Source organism: Muscardinus avellanarius (genome assembly GCF_963383645.1).
Source record: "Muscardinus avellanarius genome assembly, chromosome: 17".
Lineage (NCBI taxonomy): Eukaryota > Metazoa > Chordata > Mammalia > Rodentia > Gliridae > Muscardinus > Muscardinus avellanarius.
Genome location: NC_137803.1, coordinates 57,266,196 through 57,287,266, shown reverse-complemented (window position 1 = coordinate 57,287,266; position 21,071 = coordinate 57,266,196). Strand labels below are relative to the sequence as shown.

At 46.6% G+C, this 21,071-nt stretch overlaps 1 protein-coding gene across 1 annotated transcript in view; it reads right to left on the bottom strand.

The window, feature by feature from the left end:
- Positions 1-2,690: 2,690 nt before the first annotated feature.
- The window catches only part of COLEC12 (collectin subfamily member 12), a gene marked incomplete at both ends in the record, with an annotated part of 199,253 nt that continues 180,872 nt past the window's right edge, over positions 2,691-21,071 (bottom strand). Inside the window, 2 exons of the mRNA XM_080714723.1 lie at positions 2,691-2,830; positions 2,901-3,014. Coding sequence (XP_080570849.1) covers positions 2,691-2,830; positions 2,901-3,014 — 254 coding nt within the window. The remainder of the gene's footprint in view (positions 2,831-2,900; positions 3,015-21,071) is intronic.

Here is a 21,071-nt window from a genome sequence, read left to right as displayed (position 1 = left end):
GCTTCACATGGTTAAAACGTTAACTTTTGTGTATATTTTACCACAGTCAAAAATAGTTATTTTTAAAAATACAATGGGGCTAGATAACTGAAAAAAAAAAAAGGGTAAATATAATCACAGACACAAGTATGATCTTGAGCCCTCAAGAATAGTTATATTCGCCAGGTGTGGTGGCCCACACTTGTAATCCCAGCATTTGAGAGGCTGAGACCGGAGGATCGTGGTTTGCGGACAGCCTCAGCTACTTAATGAGGCCCTCTACAACTTAGTGAGGCCCTGTCTCAAAATAAAGAATAAAAAATAGGGCTGGGGTTGTAGCTCGGAGGTCAAATATCCCTGGGTTCCATCCCCAGACCCGCAAAAAAAAAAAAAAAAAAAAAAAAATAGTTATATTAAATGAGGTAGAAAGATGGTAATGTATTTTTAAAAAGATGTCCATAAAAGTCGCTACAGTAAGCCAGGCATGGTGGCACACGCTGGTAATCCCAGCATTCGGGAGGCTGAGACCAGAGGATCGTGGTTCGCGGACAGCCTCAGCTACTTAGTGAGGCCCTCTGCAACTCAGTGAGACCCTGTTTCAAAATAAAGCATAAAAAATTGGGCAGGGGGTGTGGCTCGGAGGTTGAATGACTCTGGGTTCCATCCCCAGACCTGCAAAAAAAAAAAAAAAAAAGTCACTACAGTAAAATACATTAGTGTTTATTTTATTTTATTATTTTCAGGGTTCGGTGGGGGACTTAACTGTAGAGTTGTTTCTGTTGTAAAACAGGTAATATATATTGCTTTTCCCATAAGTGTGTGGTTCAGTGGCGCTAAGTAAATTCCATTGACAATGTTATGTCAGAATCACCACTATCTGTAACCCAAAACTTTTTTTTATCACTCTCAACAAGAACTCTGTACCCATTAAACAGCAGCCTCCGCTGTCATTCCCCTTGCAGCTGGTAACCTCCACTTTCTGTCTCTGAACGGAGAGGCTTTCACATTCCAGGGTTTTTGTCTGTTACTTGTTCGTTTTCCAAGGCGTGACACTGAGGCAAGTAGTGGCCATTTTCTTTTCACCTGGAATCTTCCAGGCGGGTGGCATCTCCCCACTCTGGGATGCAGCCGGGGCTCATTGAAATGCTTTATGTTTGCAGAGGGCTGCAGCCCCCAGCGGGAGCAGGAAGAGGTCAGTGGGTCTGGGTCTGCGTTACAAACTCAGGAATGACAGGAATTTTCTGACTTCAATAGTCTGAGGAAGAGGAACCGGAGGACGGAGCTGAGCTGAGCTGAGCGGTGACTGTGGTGGAGTCCGAAGCTACATGTGGCCTTGCTTAGGTGCAGAGTTTTACACCTGAGGTCAGGCAGGGCTCAGGGATAGGAATGCAGTAAGACCCCCCTCCCTGGCTCCTTTGGGCACCCTCAAATTCCAGGCTATGAAGTTTCTTATTGAAGAACACGGGCTAATAAAGAAGAACAAAATTAAGCCAGCTGTGATGGCACAGCCCTGCAATCCCAGTACTTAGGATTTTCCGGTTGAGGCCGGAAAATCGCCTGTTGGAGGATGGCCTCAGCATCTGGTGGGACCCTCAGGAACTCGGGATTGGCTGGGCCCTTGGCTTCTTTGGCTGAAAAGAATTTCAGCACGTCCCAGTCAGTCAGAGGCAAAGACAGAGGCTAATCAAAGAAAAGTGAGCTAAGCCGGGCGCGGTGGGCACGCTGGTCATCCCAGCATTCGGGAGCTGAGACCGGAGGATCGCGGTTCGCCGACAGCCTCAGTTACTTAGTGAGGCCTGCTGCAACTCAGTGAGACCCAGTTTCAAAATAAAGAATAAAAAATAGGGCAGGAGGTGTAGCTCAGAGGTTGAATGCCCCTGGGTTCCACCCCCAGACCTGCAAAAAAAAAAAAAAAAAAAAAGAAAAGTGAGCGAGAATACCATAACACCAGCCATCTCCAGAGGGAGAGAGTGCCTCGGGTCTTTACAGTTCTTTTCATAGGAGACCCCGTGAGAGGGTGGGTAGGGGTGCACGGCAGTGATGAGGGTCTGGGTCCCCTTTTTTAGATCCTCAAGTTCCTGCCATTTCATTAGTAGGTGCTGAGTGATGCCTGGGCTCGACTAGTGGATATATATATAATGTATATTTACTGAATCCAGGGGCATTCTACTTCCAAGCTACACCCCGAGCCCTATTTTTTACTCTTTATTTTGAAACAGGGTCTCACTAAATTGTGGAGGGCCTCACTAAGTAGCTGATGCTGGCTTTGAACCTGCAATCGTCCTGTCTTAGCCTCCAAAGTACGGGGATTTCAAGCCTGTGCCGCCAGCCTGGCTGATGGTCAGGCTTTTGGGGGATCCTTTGTTTACCAAGCATCTCAGGAGTTTCAGGTTGGAAGATAGACCATTATGATGAAAAAGTGGGGGCCTACTGAGGATCATTACCTAAGAAAGGACAGGCCGGACAGGCCATATAACTAAAAGTGTGGCCTGTTAAGGGCTTTTGCCTAAAAAAAAAAAAAAAAAAAAAAAAAAAAAAAAAAAAGCAGATCCTATAAAGTGAAGTTAAGGATTTTGAAGTTTCTAGATTTTAAAACTATATTTTCCCTTTCTTTCCCAGTTCATCTCCTTTATACCTAACATTTTATTTCTCCTATTTTACCTCACTTCCCACTACCCACCCCTCAGACTTCAATCCCTTAATCTTAGGCTTTATGAAGGACAAAAGCCCACCTTGTATACCTTCTTCGCTGCTGACAAAGGACAAAGGCCATGCGCGCTCAGGGGCTGGAAGTCTCTGCTAACTGACCCAAAGAGGAGACACTGGCCGCAGTTACTGAGCTGCTGCTTTGCTGTCAGGTCAGAAGCCGACATCACTGAAGGGCGCAGCCCCACAGCAGGAGCATCTGTAGGTGTCCCTACGCGTCCACTGTGCCACGCCTGCCATCAGCGCTTCTGAGTCGATATTCATGAGCCTGGTTATTTGGTCAAAGCCACTCATCTGCTTTTCAATGGTATTGCAATTATAGTGCACATCTGCATGAAAAATTGGCATGTTAGTGCACTGTATAAAAACCCAGCTCTACCTTTGTCCCGGACCATCCACTGGTTAGCATTTTAAGCTGGAAGTCAGGTAGCTGACCTATTTGGTTATATTGGCACAAAGCCTAAGACACGGCCTACAGTTTATCATATTGGCTCTTATGACCCTGTTCATTACTAATAATTTGCTTACTATAAAGATTATAAGCCACTGCTGTTTATCTTTTTACATATTTGGCAAAGTCATCTCTAAACCAAACATATTATCTTTAGGTTTAAGGGTGTAGTATCCTATTTTCCACTTTATGGGAGATCTCATTAGCTTTCAAGTTTTTTTTTTGTTTTTTTTTTTTTTTTTTTTTTTTTTTTGCGGGTCTGGGAATGGGACCCAGGGGTATTTGACCTCCGAGCTACATCTCCTGCCCTATTTTTTATTCTTTATTTTGAAACAGGGTCTCACTGAGTTGCAGAGAGCCTCACTAAGTAGCCGAGGCTGTCCGCGAACCATGATCCTCCAGGTCTCAGCCTCCCGAATGCTGGGATGACAAGCGTGCGCACCACATCCGGCCTCAAGTTTTTTTTTTTTTTTTTTAAGGTTCCTGGTTTAGCAGAGAAATTTTCATAATCAAAATGAAAAGGTTCCACAAAAGTATAAAGAAGCAAGATTCCTGATTTATAGTAAGCAGGGGAACTTGAACAGGTGTTAGTATTTTTAGCTATGAGCAGGACTCTTAGACTCTCCCGTACCTTACAGAAATAGCAATTTCTTTTATGGTGTCCAGTGATCCTGGATCCGCAAAACCTCAAGAGGGTCACATTCCGTTTCATTGCATTTTATAGAGACTTAGAAGCGTGGAGCATCATCGCCATATTATGTTTCTTTTGTGAGCCTAAAAGCAAAAAGAGCCATTAGAAATTATAATGTAAAATATAAGGAACAGCCAACGTCAGACAATAGCTGGTTAAATTACGTGGGTGGTCTTTTAAATGGCTCTATGAATATGACTCTATTTTTTCACTCCAGAATAGCACACTTGTTTCTGGTTATACTTTCCTTCTGGGTGTTCACAAGCAAGTAGAGAGCCCAATGTTGGGCAAACATAAATGATAAAATTTTTGCCGTTAAGGTCAGTCAAGGCTGCTCAGGGTCCCGCCTAGGATCTGCGAGGCCCTTTCTCTACCAGCCGTGCCATCTGCTGGAGGCTCCCTGTCCCTGGGACCTTTGTGATCTGGTTTGGGGAGGTCAGATGACTCATTAGAGTCGCAGGGGCCTTAGTGAAGTCTTCCTCTAGGTCCTATTTGACCTTGGAGGACTAGGACCAAAACATTGGCTGTTCTCTTCTTAGTAAACAGGGGAACTCTTTTATTTTCTGACTGTTCTCCAAGTTTCAGTTGTTGAGCCACCAGAAGGTCAGTTTCACCCATCCTTTTTAACAAATAGGAGCCAGTATTATAGCCTATTTTCCAGGTAATGGCTCTCAGAACATTGTTTAGAAGTCGGGAATAGTGACACACGCTTGTAATCCTAGTACCTGGAAGGCTGAGACAGGAGGGTCACAGGTTTGAGGCCAGCCTCAGCAACTTCTGAGGCTCTCCGTAACTTAGTGAGTCCCTGTGTCAAAATAAAAAATAAAAATTCAGACTGGGAATGGACCTCCGAGGTTGAATTCCCTGGATTCTATTCCTGGTACCACACACACACACACACACACACACACACACACACACACACAATCATTGTTTAGGTTAATCTGTTAAAATTGTACCTCTGTAATGTTAACAGACAACGATTACAAAGATATACAAGTAAAATACAAAACAAAATTACTAGAGACAAACAAATCTAGTTTGTATAATAGCTCTGATAATATTTATGACGTAAAATCCCCATTTAAGTTTGACTTTATTTTTTATTTTTTATTTTTTTATTTTTTGGTGGTACTGGGGTTCCTGGAAGCCCTTCTACCTCCGGGCTACACTCCCAGACCTATTTTATATTTTTATTTGGAAACAGGGCCTCCTAAGCCAGCGCGCGCAGCTGGCTTCGAACCTGCACGATCCTCCTGTCTCTGCCTCCCAAGCGCGGGGATTACAAGCGTGCGCCACCACGCCCGGCGTTTGACTTTATATATATATATTATTAATATTCAATTTTTAATCAGAGAGGCATGTTTTGAAATGTAATACAATTTAGAAATACATGCTCAGAGTCAGGCATGGTGATGCACACTTGTAATCCCAGCATTCGGGAGGCTGAGACCGGAGGATCGCAGTTCGGGGACAGCCTCAGCTACTTAGTGAGATCCCTCCCCCGGCAACTTAGTGAGACCCTGTTTCCAAATAAAGAATAAAAAATAGGGCAGGGGTGTAGCTTTGAGGTCCAATGCTCCTGAGTTCCATCCCCAGACCCAAAGAAAGAAAGAAAGAAAGAGAGAAAGAGAGAAAGAAAGAAAGAAAGAAAGAAAGAAAGAAAGAAAGGAAGGAAGGCTGAGGCTGTCCTCAAATCTGTGTTTATCCTATTTTAGCCTCTTAAATACTGGGGTTATAAACATATGCCACTATACTTGGCTATAATCCAAACATTTATTTTATTTTTATTCATTTATGTATTTATTTATTTATTTATTGAGATACTGAGGATGGAACTCGGGTGCATTCTACCCCCAAGCTACACCCCTAGCTCTATTTTATTTTTTATTTTGAAAAAAAGTCTCACTAAATTGCTGAGGCTGGCCTTGAATCTGTGATCCTCCTGTCTTAGCCTCTCAAGTACTGGGATTACAGGTGTGAGCCACCACGCCCAGCTATAATTATGCATTTAAAATATAGGAAGGAGTGTGTCCGGCAGTGAAAATGGAAGAATTAGATGAGTTTGTATCCTGAAGAAGAAAACCATTTTATTGTTGCAATGATCGCGTTTTGCTCTAATCATTTTCAACAGGAACAGAACCGATTGTTCTGGGGATTGGCAAGGAAAGGTCATTTGTGGCTGAAGATTGTTTTTTTTTCCTTGACGGGACGATCACAGGTTTGAGGCCAACTTGGGCAATTTAGTGAAGCCCCGTTGCAAAATACTAAATAAAATAGGGCTGGGGTATGGCTTGAAGGTAGAATTCCCCTGGGCCTAAGGTTCAATCCTTAGTACCAAATAAATAAATAAATAAATGATAAACAAATGCATTCTTGTCCCTTGCTTGGTCTCCCTGCACACTGTGACACATGCTACCTTCTATTGGAATATTTCTTTGAAGTGACTGATTCTGACCACAAGAGGGCAGCATTTTTCCACAGTAGTATAGTAAATGAACAGACCAAGCCCCAAGCCCCACAAACAAGACAAAAAAACCCTCACCTTCCTTGTATTTAGGTATATTCCTATCTGAAATGGATTCCAGTACTGACCTTTGCCTGCCTCTGTCAATGCAAATGTAAATGCAAATGTGAATGTAAATGCAAATGAAAATGCAAATTTTATGTAAATTATTATTATAGGAAAATGGCGTAGCGCTGTGCTAGAACGCTCTGTGTCTCTGGTTTTGAGCAGCTGAGCTGCCGGTAGCCGCCGGTCAAGAGGGCTTCTCTTGCCTCTAGTGCTGGGGCTTTTTTCAAGGTGTTCCTCTAATGGCTGTTAATGTCGATTTAGAAGTGATACATATCCACACTGCAGGAAATGCTAATTTTTTATTATTTCAAGAGATTTTCTGACCTTCACTCTAGCACTATTAATTTATTAGTACCTGTAAGGAAAACGAGGTACTTTGTCTTCAGGGCCAAAAGAGATCCCTGCTCTTGGTTCTGTTTCTACTTCACTATTTCATATTTTTCTCTCTCTCCCTCCCTCCCTCCCTCCCTCCCTCCCTTTCTTTCCTTCCTTCCTTCCATACTGGGAATTGAACCCAGGGACATTTTACCTCCAAACTTCACCCCAGTCATGCGCACATGTGTGTGTGTGTGTGTCAGTGTGTGTGTGTGTGTGTGTGTGTGTGTGTGTGTGTGTGTGTGTGTGTGTGTGTGTGTTACTGGGACCTCTGAGCTACACTCCCTACCCTATTTTATTTTTTATTTGGAAACGGTTTCTCACTAAGTTGCTGGGGCTGCCGAAAACCTGCGATCCTCCTATCTCAGCCTCTCAAGAACTGGAATTCCAAGTGTGCTCTGTGGTGCCAGAGATACATCACTGTTTCTTGAGTCAACTTCAGCTTTTATCTGCTTTGGAGGGAGGGAGTGGAAAGTCACAGAGTTTCCTGTTTTGCAGTTAGCATCAGACCTAGTTAGTATCTTAACTTATCAGCTTTGATGTCCACAAAGTAGACAAGGACAACCTAAGATCGCATTTTTTTTTTTTTCTGGTGGTACTGGGGTTCCTGGAAGCCCTTCTACCTCCGGGCTACACTCCCAGACCCATTTTTACATTTTTATTTGGAAACAGAGTCTCCTAAGCCAGCGCGCACTTCTGGCTTCGAACCTGCGCGATCCTCCTGTCTCTGCCTCCCAAGCGCGGGGATTACAAGCATGCGCCAGCCACCACGCCCGGCTCTAAGATCACATTTTGACACCGACATCTTCCCTACTCTAGATAGACCCCCTGCCCGGAACTTTAATGTCTTAATGAAGATTGAGCTGACCGATCAGTTCCCCAGCTAAAGCTTTTAGCCATGACAGAACAATGGGAAGGGTAGATTCTTTGGAGTCAAATATACTTTCTCTTTGGGTTCATATTTTCGGGAGGATAAGAGTGAGGAAGAAGCTATAAAAATGGAATGTGTTTACATCTTGTCCTTGTACAGGCAGACCTGTTTCAGACCCCTCTGTTCTTACCATTCTGGCCAGGGCTTCCCCAACCTCTCCCCAGTCATTTTCTCTGTTCTTAAGGCCCCCAGTCAGCCATGAGTGGCGTCTCCTAACAGTACTGACCCCTTCTGATACCCAGGCCATGTTTTGTGTGTCTTTCTGAATTGGCGTGACACACAGCCCTCCCGGACCTTCTGTTCCTATCCCAACTGGATAGCTGGTGGGTTGTGCTGTGAAGGACTGGTCTTCTGATAGTCCATAAGTAACATACCTTATTCATCAAAGGAATCTCATAGCACACAAGGCACGCAAGCTGTTTCTTTTAAAATAAAGCTAGTTGTTATTTTTGGAAAATGTTTTTAAATGCCAGGTTAACTGAGCATCGACTTCTTAAGACAAAATACCTTACTGTCAATCAGCCCACACCTCCACGAATTGTCAAGAACGATTAGGTTCCCATAACGTTTAATCCTCGTCCTGCAGCCCAAATTATGGGTTCTACCAAGACACTCATGCCAGGCACAAGTGCCCATTGAGCAAATCTGCATGTGCACCTAGACAGCCCCGTGCAGAGGAAGTGCCCACAAAGACTGGTTCTGAGGGTGCCACTCTAATTTGGAGGCCTGGCACGAGTCTGTTCCAGCACGGGCCCTGCTCCAGGCCGTCGGAGGCGGCCCTAAAGAGGAGTGTGTGTGTGTAGGACGGGGGTGCACATCGCTCCTTTCCCCCGGACACGGCTGGTCTGCAACCTTGGCACGAGAGGTGTAATAACAACTAAAAACAAATCATAGGCGCATGTTTACCCGGACCTGCCAACTGTCCTGGATTGACCATTCTCATCCAATAAGCAAGCCAGAGTCTCGAGAAAAATAAGCACTTGAGAAACATCTGGAAGCTTGCAGACACTTGCCTGTTCTCCTTCTCCCCCACCCCGACCAACTCCGAAGCCCCTAATACTTCTTAAGTTGCTATGTTGATAACATTTTCTATCAGGGCTTCATTTTCATTTTAGAAGAATGCTCCAATTCCGGAAAAAAAAAATTACTCTTCTGGCAAGTTTTCAGGAAATAAATGCTTACCATGTGGGACTTCAGAAAAAAAAAAAAAAAAAAAGAAGGGAAATTAGTCACTCGGTACTTTGAGGCATCTAGAAACTTCTAAATCCCTGGAAAAATCAACACGGGGCAGACCTCTTACAGATTTCTTAACGTTTTTATTCTCCTAGGAATGCCAGTCTCTCTCTCCGCTGGCTGCAGCTCATTTTGTAAGCCAGAATGGGCTCCAATCAAATTGTGATGTTATATTTTTCTGTAGTAAATAAGTGCTTTCAAATTGGCAATAACAGCTCTAGCCTAAAATGTGCCCAAACACTGGGCGGTCTGGCACCGCAGACCTTCCTCTGCTCTGGGGAGGTGTCGTGTTCTGGCTGAGGGCTGCTAGCCGAGCAGCAACCGCCACCGGACAAGGCACCTGCAGGAGGAACGCTGCGCTCCCTCTCGGGGTGGCTTGCCAGGGAAAGCACAGGCCTACGCACCAACTCACATCAGAAGTCTGCCCTGAACCCACCGTGGCAGGAAGTTCGTGATTCGCCTACCGTGCACAGTGGAGAAGATCCCAGCATCCTGGTGCTTGCTGACAGTGGACTCCCACTATATATAGCACCAGTGAGGGCGACCCTAAAGAAAAGCCACGAGGGGTAGTTTTGCCTGCCCGTGAGCAGACGCGCAAGCAGCACACTTGGTGGTTTGCTTGATAACAGGGGAGAAGCAGCCTGAAGTCAACTGGCAGGGGCTCTGGGCCATGGACAAGGGCTCGGCTGCTTGGTCAGGACCTGGAGGGAACCAGATTGGAAGGTTTGAGACAAGGGGAGAGGGATGAGGGGCACCTATGGCTGAGGGCAGAAAGCGTGTGAGGCCCTGAGGTTTGGATTACAATAATGCCCACCAGACAGCATCCAGGTGGGATGTGATGGCCGGGCGTGATGACGCACACTTGAAATCTCAGCACCTGAATGCTGAGATAGGAGGATCGCAGGTTCACAGCCCACCTATTACTTAGTGAGGCCCTCCACAACTTAGCGAGACCCTGTTTCAAAATAAAGAGTCAAAGATAGGGCTGGAGAGCCGGGCGTGGTGGCGCACACTTGTAATTTCAGCATTCGGGAGGCTGAGACAGGAGGATCACGATTTGCAGAGAGCCTCAGCTACTTAGTGAGGCCCTTTGCAGGTCAGTGAGACCCTGTTTCAAAATAAAAAATAAAAAATCGGGCTGGGGTGCAGCTTGGAGGTAGAATGCCCCTGGGTTCCATCCCCAGTACCACAAAAAAAAAAAAAAAAAAACAAAGCAAAACAAACAAACAAACAAAAAACAGTGAGGGCAACAGGGTGTCTCACTTTGCTAAATCAGACAACAAATAACTCAGTGTTTAATACAACACCATTCTTCGCAAAGACTAGGCCAACCATGGGTGGCAAATCGGTTTCAACTTAAATTTCGTCCTTACCAGGATTGACACCTGTCTACCATGTGTCTCTGCCATCCAAGGGCTCAGAATACCTGACCTCCTGTCACGGAGTCCTGGACCACTTTGTGGAAATGAGACCACAACCGTGAGGTTCCCTGGTCTTCGCTGTGCGATGAGTGGGAGGTAGCCCGTCTACTGTGGAGGGAGAAGGCTGGAAGGCTGAGCGAGGGCGCTAGCCTCGGAGCACTGACTTGTAGGGTTAGGGTGCTGCCCACCAATGTGCTAAGTCAGTGACGAGGGTGCTGAATTTCTGGTAACTAGAAGCTCCGGGAAGCCCAGAGTAGAGATAGACGTGGACGTTCTCGCAGTCCCCGTAAGCTCGCGACTTTGAGTTCCACCATAGGAGGAGTTCCGGTTGCCCCCGGGAAAACCAGGTAGTCACGGAACTTGAAGCTGTGAACCCCGTCAGGCCATTTGACTTTATGTGAGTGGGTGAACTCCCCAAGGAAAAAATTGCTCTCCTAATTGGCAAAATCGACCCTGCTAGCAAGCAGCGCTGGGGGTGCTGCCCCACGATGGAGTATGCGTGGGCATCCCGTGGGGTGCTGACGGGAGCATCCGTGCTCCCGGGGTCACAGCCAATGAGCAACAGCTAGGGCTGGGGGCGGGGAGGGGCAAGCTGGTGACAAACCTGGGCTGCAGTTCTTGTTCTTTCCATTAGGTGAGTGGACTGACGCACCCGAGGACCCACGGAGGACGAGGAACCACAGCCTTTGCCTTGGATGTGTTTTTGGGGGTATCCAAGAATGATTCCAGCAGCAACCACTGGACCTAGAACTCAAGAGGGAGGCCCTCTGTTGTCTACTGTGTACATTTTTTCCCTTCTCATACCAGCAATTGAACCCCGGGGTGCATGCATTCTAGGAAACGGCCCTACTCAGCCCTTTATATTTTTATTTTGGGGCAGGGTCTCTCTGAGTTGCCCAGGCTGGCCTCAAATTCGCAATCCTCCTGCCTCAACCTCCTGAGTCCCTGGGATTACAGATGTGCGCCACCATGCCCGGCTTTATATAAATCTTTGATGAAAATGTGAATGGATACTCAAGCACATGTTTTCAAAGACGTTTGGGGCATGCTTAGGGATCTCAGGGGAGTCTGTTCCCACGTGGCACTCCCGGCCCCTGTTTTGGAGAGGTTTCCCACGTGTCCCTCCTGCAGACCCAGCTCTTGTAGTGAAGGCTCGCATACAGCTTTGGAAAGGCACCAAACCCCCTCCTGCGGCCTCCGCAAGCCACTGGGCCACCAGCAGGAACTCATTATCCCGTCAAGTCGGAGCGTTGGAGCAAAACACGGTCCTCAAGGCTTAACCATTCCCCCACCCCCAAAAAAGCCAAGTCACACATGGCTGCAATTTGGACAGTGTCGCTTTCACACTTACTGCTCCACACAAGCCCAGTTGACTGTTTTCCTAAGTGACTTAGTGAGTTTCATTTTAAAATTATCCCATGTACCTTACTCCGATAAATTACCCAAACACCCAGCAAGCACAATACAATTGCAGTGTTGACAGTGGTCTAAGGTTCAGCTAGATGGAAATTGCTTTCCCTCCGCCTCGCCACTGCGCTCTGCTAAGATCAGCTGGTGGGAGATGAGTCCCCAACAGATGAGCTGTCTGCTCGAAATGGAGTCACGGGCCAGCACGGGCCCAGAAGTGTCCTGCCCAGGGCCGAGGTGTGAAATCCGAAGCTCTGTAGGATGGACAGAAAGCCCGGCGCTTCCTCTTCTCCTCCTGCCCTTCTCCACTTTCCATTCTCTCTCTCTCTCTCTCTCTCTCTCTCTCTCTCTCTCTCTCTCTCTCTCCCCTCTCTCTCTCTCTCTCTCTCTTGCTTCCTCTTAGTCTTGGCCATTTATTTATGAATGTATGTATGCATTGGCACTGGGGATTGAACCCAGGGGCATTATATCCCCAAGATATACTCCCAGCCCTATTTTTATTTTATTTTATTTATTTATTTTATTTATTTATTTTTTTTTTGCGGGTCTGGGGATGGAACCCAGGGGCATTCTACCTCCGAGCTACACCCCCTGCCCTATTTTTTATTCTTTATTTTGAAACTGGGTCTCACTGAGTTGCAGAGGGCCTCACTAAGTAGCTGAGGCTGTCCGCGAACCGTGATCCTCCAGGTCCCAAATGCTGGGATTACAAGTGTTCGCCACCACGCCCGGCCCAGCCCTATTTTTAATTCTCTCTCTCTCTCTTTTTTTTTTTTTTTGGTGGTACTGGGGTTCCTGGAAACCCTTCTACCTCTGAGCAACACTCCCAGACCTATTTTTTATATTTTTATTTGGAAACAGGGTCTCTTAAACCAGCGTGGCTACCTTCAAACCTGCGCGATCCTCCTGTCTCCACCTCCCAAGCACGTGGATTACAAGCGTGTGCCACCACGCCCAGCCCTTTAACTCTTTTGTGAAACAGGGTATCAACTAAGTTGCGTTGGGCCTCACTAAGTAGCTGAGGCTGGCCGCGAACCTGCGCTCCTCCTGTCTCAACTTCCCAAGTACTGGGATTGCAAGCGTGGCCACCATGCCCGGCTCCTTATCACTTGTCAAAACTTTCTTATCTCTGTTTCATCTTTCTGAGCACATCTGTAACAGTATTCCAGTTGTGCCAGAAAGAAAATTTACACCTGGATCCACAGTTGACTGCCTGATAGCGATGGGTTAGTGAGATGCAGCCCTGCTGTACATGACACCCAGTCCAGAATTTCCCTGGATCTAGATAGCGATTATTTTTTGGGGGAGAAGAAGTGTAAGGGTTATGAGTTATAATCAATAAAATGATTAAGCTGGACATGGTGGCACATGCTTGTAATACCAGCACTTGGGAGGCTGAGAGAGGCAGGAACGCAGGATGGCGTCGCCCTGTCCCAGCCTTGTGGAGCTCAAGATGGCGCCTCCAGTCCCAGCCATGCGGAGGCTAATACAGGAAATCAAGCTCAGGAAATGAAACCTGACCCAAGCCCCCATATTGGCATCCCTGTCTGTTATTGAGCCAATCAAAACTTGCCCCACTGGGCTATAGAACCTGCATAATAAGGCCATTGGGGGCTCAGACTTTGAGCTTTGTGTACTGAGCATCACTGGTGAATAAAGAGGCCTGCCACATCCTAATCCAGCCTCTGTCTCTTGTTCTCTGTGGACCAGAGCCTCCTGCAACAAGACAGGAGGGTCACAGGTTCAAGGCCAGCCTCAGCAACTTAGCAAGGCCCCGCTTTAAATTAAAAAATAAAATAAGGCTGGGCATATAGCTTGGAAGTAGAATGTCTTTGGGTTCAACCTCCAGTACTCTCCACCCAAATGATTCTAAATTTAGGTAATAGGATGACCATACATCCACGCCAACGTCATCCTGCAGTGTTGACCGGCAAGCCCACTTGAGGTCCACCAGAGCTCCCAGGTGAATGTCACTTTGACAACTATAGCTCAAACTCTGTAAGGTGAGGGGTTTTGTTTTGTTTTGTTTTTGTGGTACTGGGGATGGAACCCAGGGGCATTCTACCTCCGAGGCCCCCCCCCCCAGCCCTTTTTACCTGTTTTTTTTTTTTGGAAACGGGGTCTCACTAGGTTGCTGAGAGTGTTGCTCTGTTGGCTGAGGCTGTCCTCAAATCTGCGATTCTTTAGTCTCAGCCTCCCAAGTACTGGGATTACAGACACACGGCGCCATGTAAGGACCAGTAATAACGGTCTTACTGAGTAGCAAGGCCCTCAAACTCAGCCCTCAATCCGTCCCATTACCTTATCAAAATCTCTTTACAAGCCGGGCCAGTGTCAGCAATTTAGCAAGACCCTTAGCTTGGAGATTGAAAGCCCCTGGGTTTTAAGAAAAACCTTCCTTACAATAATAACACCTCTTTACAGTAATAATTGAGAGTCTTAATATGACCTGATAATTCTTCAGGGCGTGCAAAATCAACCTAAGAAGCTTTAAAAACAAAGTCGCCCTCTCAACACCACTCTTACAAGAGACCACAAATCAGCACCACTCATTGGAAATGTCGTCTGGCTCTCTCAGTTCTCCCCTAGCCTGGGGCCACACGCCTGTGGAAGCGAGGTCAAGAGCCAGGCGACACACCGCCAAAGGAGTATTCCATCATCCCAGAGGTATTTTATAAAAACAGCATGTCGACATGCGATAGCCAAAGGTTAAAAACATAATCTCACACAGTATGTAAGGGGCTCCTATCGCTAGTGAAGGAGCTAACCTCCTGGAAAACTGTTTCGAACTACACAGAACACAGATACCCATGTCTTACGAGCTCAGGATATATAGTTAAAAAAAAAAAAAGCTTTGCTGATATGAACATTTACAGAAGTAATGCCAAAAACCTGGAAGCAACCAAAATGTTCTTCAAGAAGAGAATGAGTAGTCAGGCATGGTGGTGCACAACTGTAATCCCAGTACTCAGGAGACAGAAGGATCGCAGGTTTGAAACCACCTTCAGCTACTTAGTGAGACCCTGTTTCAAAACAAAAAAAAAAAATAAAAAGGGCTGGGGGTGTAGGTCAAAGGTAGACCGCCCCTGGGTTCAACCCACAGTAAACAAACAAACAAACAAACAAACACAGCTATGTTCCAGTAAAGTTTTATTGATAAAAACAGAAGCTGAGTGTGGTGGCACACGCTTGCAATCCAGTACTTGGGAGGCTGAGACAAGAGGATCACTGGTTCTCTGCCAGCCTCTACTTAGTGAGACCCTGTTTCAAAATAAAGAATGGTGGTGCACACTTGTAATCCCAGGATTTGGGAGGCAGAGACAGAGGATCACAGTTTGCAGACAGCCTCAGCTACTTAGTAAGGCCCTCTGCAACTCAGTGACATACTGGTTCAAAATAAAGAATAAAATTTAGGGCAGGGGGGTGTAGCTTGGAGGTTGAATACCCCTGGGTTTCATCCCCAGACCTGCAAAAATAAAATAAAATAAATAAATAAAAAATAGGTCTGGGGATATAGCTTGGAGGTAGAATCCCCCTGGGTTCAATTCCCAATACCACAAAAAAAAAAAAAAGAAAGAAAGAAAGAAAAAGAAAAAAAGAAAAAACAGACTGTGAGCTCAGCATGGTGGCACAGGCTTATAAATCCCAGTACTCAGGAGGCTGAGACAGGAGGATCACAGGTTCACAGTAGCCTCAACTACTTAGTGAAGCTCTCTGCAACTTACTAAGATCCTGTTACAAAAAAAGATTAAATAAAAAAATAAGGTGTAGCTCAGAGGTAGAATGCCTCTGGGATTAATACCCAGTACCTAAAAAATAAAAAAGAGAGAAAAAAAAAAACCCAGACTGTGAACTGTAATTGCTGACTCTTGCTCTAGTATAGGCTGGGAAATCATTCCCCGTGTTCTGTCTCTTGAAAACTCTTCCAAATACAATACCTGTGAGGACATTTAGTAATTTACTCAGAGCATTCATTTACAAACTAAAAAGTCCCTAGCTGGGCTTCAAGATGCTCTTTACAGAACACAGCTGCCGTCTCGCTTTCTACGGGGGGTCCCGGCCCCTCTGGGGGCCCAGCTTGCTCCTTGGGGAACTGTCACCCCTGAGACTGGGCGCGCTCACCGGGCCATATTGTTAGGTGTCTGGGGTTACTAAAACACTGTTATTTCCTGAGCGGTACCTGGGACTTGAAAGATCAACAAAGAAGGAAAAGGAGTAAGATCACAGGCTGCGTCCTAGGAGCCAGACGCTGCTAGGAGTTTTCTCCAGATCAGCTCATTGAAGTTGCAAGAACTGGGTGAGCTGGGTATTGGGACACCCCGTATGCATTTGGCAAGTTCGGATTTTGTAGTGAGCGTATTCAGTTTTCACTCTATGTATATTTCTTCCTAAGACATGACATCCCAGTATTCACAGACAGCAGAAAATTTACTTTTGTTAACTCGGTGTAGTTTAAATAGAGTTGTATAGTTTTAAACATGACTAAGGGACAATTCCTTTTCTCCATTGCCCCCGGGGTGGACTCTTTCTGGGGTGGGGTCGTATGGATCTTGGAGGAAGAGGTGTTCGGCTCTTGGCTGAACCCTCTTCTGCTAAGAAGTCTTCCTCTCCTAGTCCTCCAGCCCTCTTGGTCTCCTGTCAAGCTGTGAGGGTCCTGTGCGCCCCCCCTCTCTCCTTGTCGGAAGCCCCAGGTCCTTTATGACTGCGACTCCTGCTCCATCTCCTGCCTCTCCCTCTAGGACTCATGGGAACCTTTTCTGGGCACTTGGGATTGAAGCCTAGGTATTCTACCTCCAAGCTATACCCCCAGCTCGCTTATTTATTTATTTATTTATTTGTTTGTTTGTTTGTTTGTCTGTTTGAAACAGGGTCTTGCTAGATCGCTGAGGGTTTCTCTAAATTGCTGAGGCTGGTCTTGAACCCATGATCCTCCTGTCTCAGCTTCCCAGGTATCATGGGAACCTTCTGCTTGTGGTTCTGTGAGGCCAACCTGAAGTTCTTCTGAGAAAGCTTAGCTACTTGTAGGTGTTTTAATCTGTTTGGGATGCCATAACAAGATACCATGACTTATTTAAAAAAGAGATCCATTTTTTTTTTTTACATTTTGGCAGGTAGGAATCTAAAATCAAGATTCTGGCAGATTTGTCTGGTTGGTGGCACATGCCTGCCGTCCCAGGACCCGAGAGGCAGGAACTTGACCAGGACCGACACTTGACAGGAGGATGGCGGGTTTGAGGCCAGCTTCTTAGTAACATAGGGAGATCCTGTTTCAAAATAAAAAATAAAATAAAATAAAAAATAGCTGGGGGTGTAGCTCGGAGATAGAATGCTCCTGGGTTCAATTCCCAGTTTTTAAAAAAAAAAAAAGATTCTGGCACATTCGATGTCTGTGAAGGCTCACTTGCTGGGCCACAGATGGCACCCACTAGCTGTGTCCTGAGAAGGGAGGTGAGGCGGAGTAGTGTGTGTGTGTGTGTGTGTGTGTGTGTGTGTGTGTGTGTGTGTGTGTGCGCGCGCCTTTCTGTGTCTCTATAAGGTCACTAATCTCACTCATGAGAGCCCATGATCAAGCCCTGTCCCAAAGCCCCTCCGCTCACACCAGCTTGGAGTCTTAATACAGTTTGCATCTGCGGCGCCCCCCAAAGCCCATATGTAGGTAGTGCAGCGATGTTGGGGGGCTGTAACCTTGTCAGGGGACTCACCCACTTGATGGGATGATTCTCTGAATGGGCTACAAGGTAGCCTTAAGCGGGTGGCTGTGGCTGGAGAGGGCAGTCCTCAGGGGTGTGGCCTGGAGCCGACACTGCGCGTCGACCCTCCTGCTCGCCTTCTGCTCCCCGGCTGCCGAGAGCTCAGTGACTTCCCTCCACGGCGCCCTTCGGCCATGAAGTTCCGTCTCATCTCAGGCCCAAAGAAATGGAGGCTGCTGGCCATGGACTCCGGCCTCTGAAACAGTGCCCCGAATAAACATTCCTCCTCTAAGCTCTTCTTGTCAGGCTTTCTGGTCATAGCTGGCTAACACAGGTCTACAGTTTCACCCTCTGAGTGGGGAGGAGGTCATAAACATTCAGTCCACAGCCCAGGGCTGCAGCCCCGCGGCCATGTTGGGTGTGACCCCTCAAGAGGGGCCAGGCCACGGCCCCTGGGCCCGGAGAGCCTGCAGGGTTATCTGGGCTCTTTTCTCTCCTTCTGCCCAAGGTTTTCGATCCATGGAGGGGGTCACTGTTCAGGGCACTCCTTAGCAACCTAACCGTTGGCTCTAGCCATGCCAACCCTCTACCACAGTCACTAAACTGAGGTATCCACCCCCCCAGTGAAGAAACAATGTTTTTATATCATTTTGCAACCCTCCTCAACCCCCCTCTGTGTATACAGAGTACTGGGGATTGAGTCCAGGGTTGTTCTACCTCTGAGCTGTACCCCCAGCCCTTTTTATTTTGAAAGAAGGTCTCATTAAGCTGCTAAAAGCCTCATTAAGTTCCTGAGGCTGGCCTCAAACCTGAGATCTTCCTGTCTTGGCCTCCCAAGTACTAGAATTACAGGTGTGCCCACCATGTACAACTCACCCAGTTTTTTAGTTCACCGTGTACACTATGCGGAGTCCTATAGAATCCTAGTCTCTTAGGACTTCAGTCCTTTCTCCAACATTTTTTTTTTCTTCAACCTCTTTCTGCTGCAGCAAAAAGGCTTTGTTCTCCAGATACTGTGTCCACTCCAGACTCTGAAGAATCTAATATGGAACTCTTAGGTGAACGGTGATTTCTTGCCTCTGAGAACAGCATGGATGGAAAACTGCCTTTGTTTTGCTTGTTCACTTTTTTTCTAAAAAACAACGTTATGCAAAGTTTAAGATCAGACTGCGTGCAGGTCAGTTTGGAATTCTATTTTTTTGTTTTTTGTTTTTCTAAGCGATGCGGGAAAGGGAGAGGGCCTGTGGAAGCAGCAGGAGCAGTCCTGGCCGCCCTCTCAGAACATTCTCCTGCTCCCCGTGTGGAGACCCAGGCCCCGCAGGCCCAGGACCATGCCGAGGAGCTCGGCGGACTCGGGCTCCCGCGGGCTCTGCCAGACCCCCGGGCAGACCCTGGCACCGGGTTGGGGAGTTTTGGGTTTCAGAAGTTCCAAGTGGAATAGAGAGATAAGAGTGAGACAGAGGTTTTTCTGGGCAGGGATCCTCCTCGCCTCTGCCAGGACTGTGTTTCCACTCCTGCCAGGACTGTGCAGGACTTCCTTCCACCAGCTCAAGTTTATAGGCTTAGGATCCTGACCCCGAAGCCAGATGCACCCCTGGGGTAATGCTGATGTGAGACCCCAACACAGGCTGCAGCCTCAGCTGATCTAATCTGGGGTGTCCGAGAAGAAGAGGAGGTTCTAGAGATCATAACTTCCACAGGATGTCTAGTACTTGAATTTTCTATTAGATCTGAGGGTAGGAGAGGTGCCAATTTGAAGGAAATACCGAGGGGGGGACTGAGAGATGAAGCAGACATGAGAGTGTTTTAAAAGTTATTTCTAGCCGGGCGTGGTGGCGCGCGCTTGTAATTTCTGTGTTTGGGAGGCTGAGACAGGAGGATTGCACAGTTTCGAAGCCAACCTCAGCTACTTAGCCTCTCAGCAACTCAGTGAGAACCTGTTTTCAAATAAAATATTAAAAAAATACGTCTGGGAGTATAGCCCAGAGGTAGAAAGCCCCTGGGTTCCACCCCCAGTACCACCAAAAAAAAAAAAAAAAAAAAAAGAAAAAAGAAAAAGAAAAAGTTTTTTCTAGTTGGTCATAGACTTTGTAGAGAAGATCAGATTTCATTGGGTGGAGGTGTGGAGAGGGCGGTCCACCCTGTGAAATTAGCAAAGCGTACAAACATTCTGCACTCCTTTTTTTTTTTTTTTTGTACTAGGACTGCATCCAGAGGCACTTTACCTCCATGATACACTCCCAGCCCTTTTTATTTTTATTTTGAAACAGGGTCTTGCTAAATTGCCGAGGGTGGTTCTGAACTTGCAATCCTCCTGTCTCATGCTTCCAAGTGCTGGGATTACAGGCACACACCACAGGTCACCCGACATTGAAAGTGGATTCCAGTTTGTTCCCGGTCATATGAGTATATATGTATGTATATATAAATATATATTTAACATAAAGATTGCCTGAGACTTCAGTTACTGTATGATGTTTCCAGGTTCCTTGAATTGGAGATAACCAAAAAATACTTTTCTAGGAAGACAAAGAAAAGTTGGCCTTGGAGAAAAAGGATAACAAATAGATCCTAGGGCCAGATGTGATGGCACATGCCTGTAATTCAGTGACTTGGAAGGCTGAGGAAGGAGGGTTGCAGGTTTAAGACCAGGCTGGACAACTTAGCCCTGTCTCAAAATAAAACAATTAAAAAGGGTTGGGGTAGCTGGGCGTGGTGGCACACTTCTGTAATCCTCCAGTCCTTTCAAAGTCATCTTGGGTGCCGAGACAGCAGGCTCACTAGTTGAGGCCAGCCTTAGCAATTTAGTGAGAACCTATTTGGGCGGGGGCGCGCCTCCACTTTTCTGTCATGCTATGAAGCAGATGCCAGCACCAGGCTCTTGGACATGTCAGCTTCCAGATCCAAGATAAATAAACATCTTTCCTTTGTAAATGGCCCAGTGTGTTAATGAGCTTTGTGTAACTGTAACAGATACCTAAAGTGGTCAACTTATAAAGAGAAAAGGCTTATTTTGGTTCACAGTTCTGGAGGTTTCAGTCTGTGATGAATTGGTCCCATTGCATTTGGGCAACACATCATGAGATTCATATAGGAAAGGCCATTTTGCACAAAACCACTCACATGACCAGGAAACGAGAGAGAAAGAGGAAGAGACGGCAGTCCCAGAATCCCCCTCCCTCCCCCCTCCCCCCCTCCCCCCTTCTCTCTCTCTCGTACTACTGGGGATGGAACCCAGGGGCATTCTACCTCCAAGCTACACCCCCAGTCCAGTTTTTTATTCTTTATTTTGAAACCGTCTCACCAAGTTGCAGAGCCTCACTAAGTAGCTGAGGCTGTCTGCGAACCACGATCCTCCTGTCTCAGCCTCCCGAATGCTGGGATGACAAGCCCAGCTGGCCTCAATGTTTTTAATAAAATGAGAGTGAGAGAAACATCGTTAACTGAGGTAAGGAGTGCTATGGGCTGAATTATCTCACTTCAGATTTGTACGTTGAAACCTGAACTCCCAAGCCCTCGGAGTGTGACTTTATTTGGACATATGGCCTCTGAAAAGGTAATTAAGTTCGAATGAGGTCATATAGGTGAGCCCTAACCAAACATGACACGCAC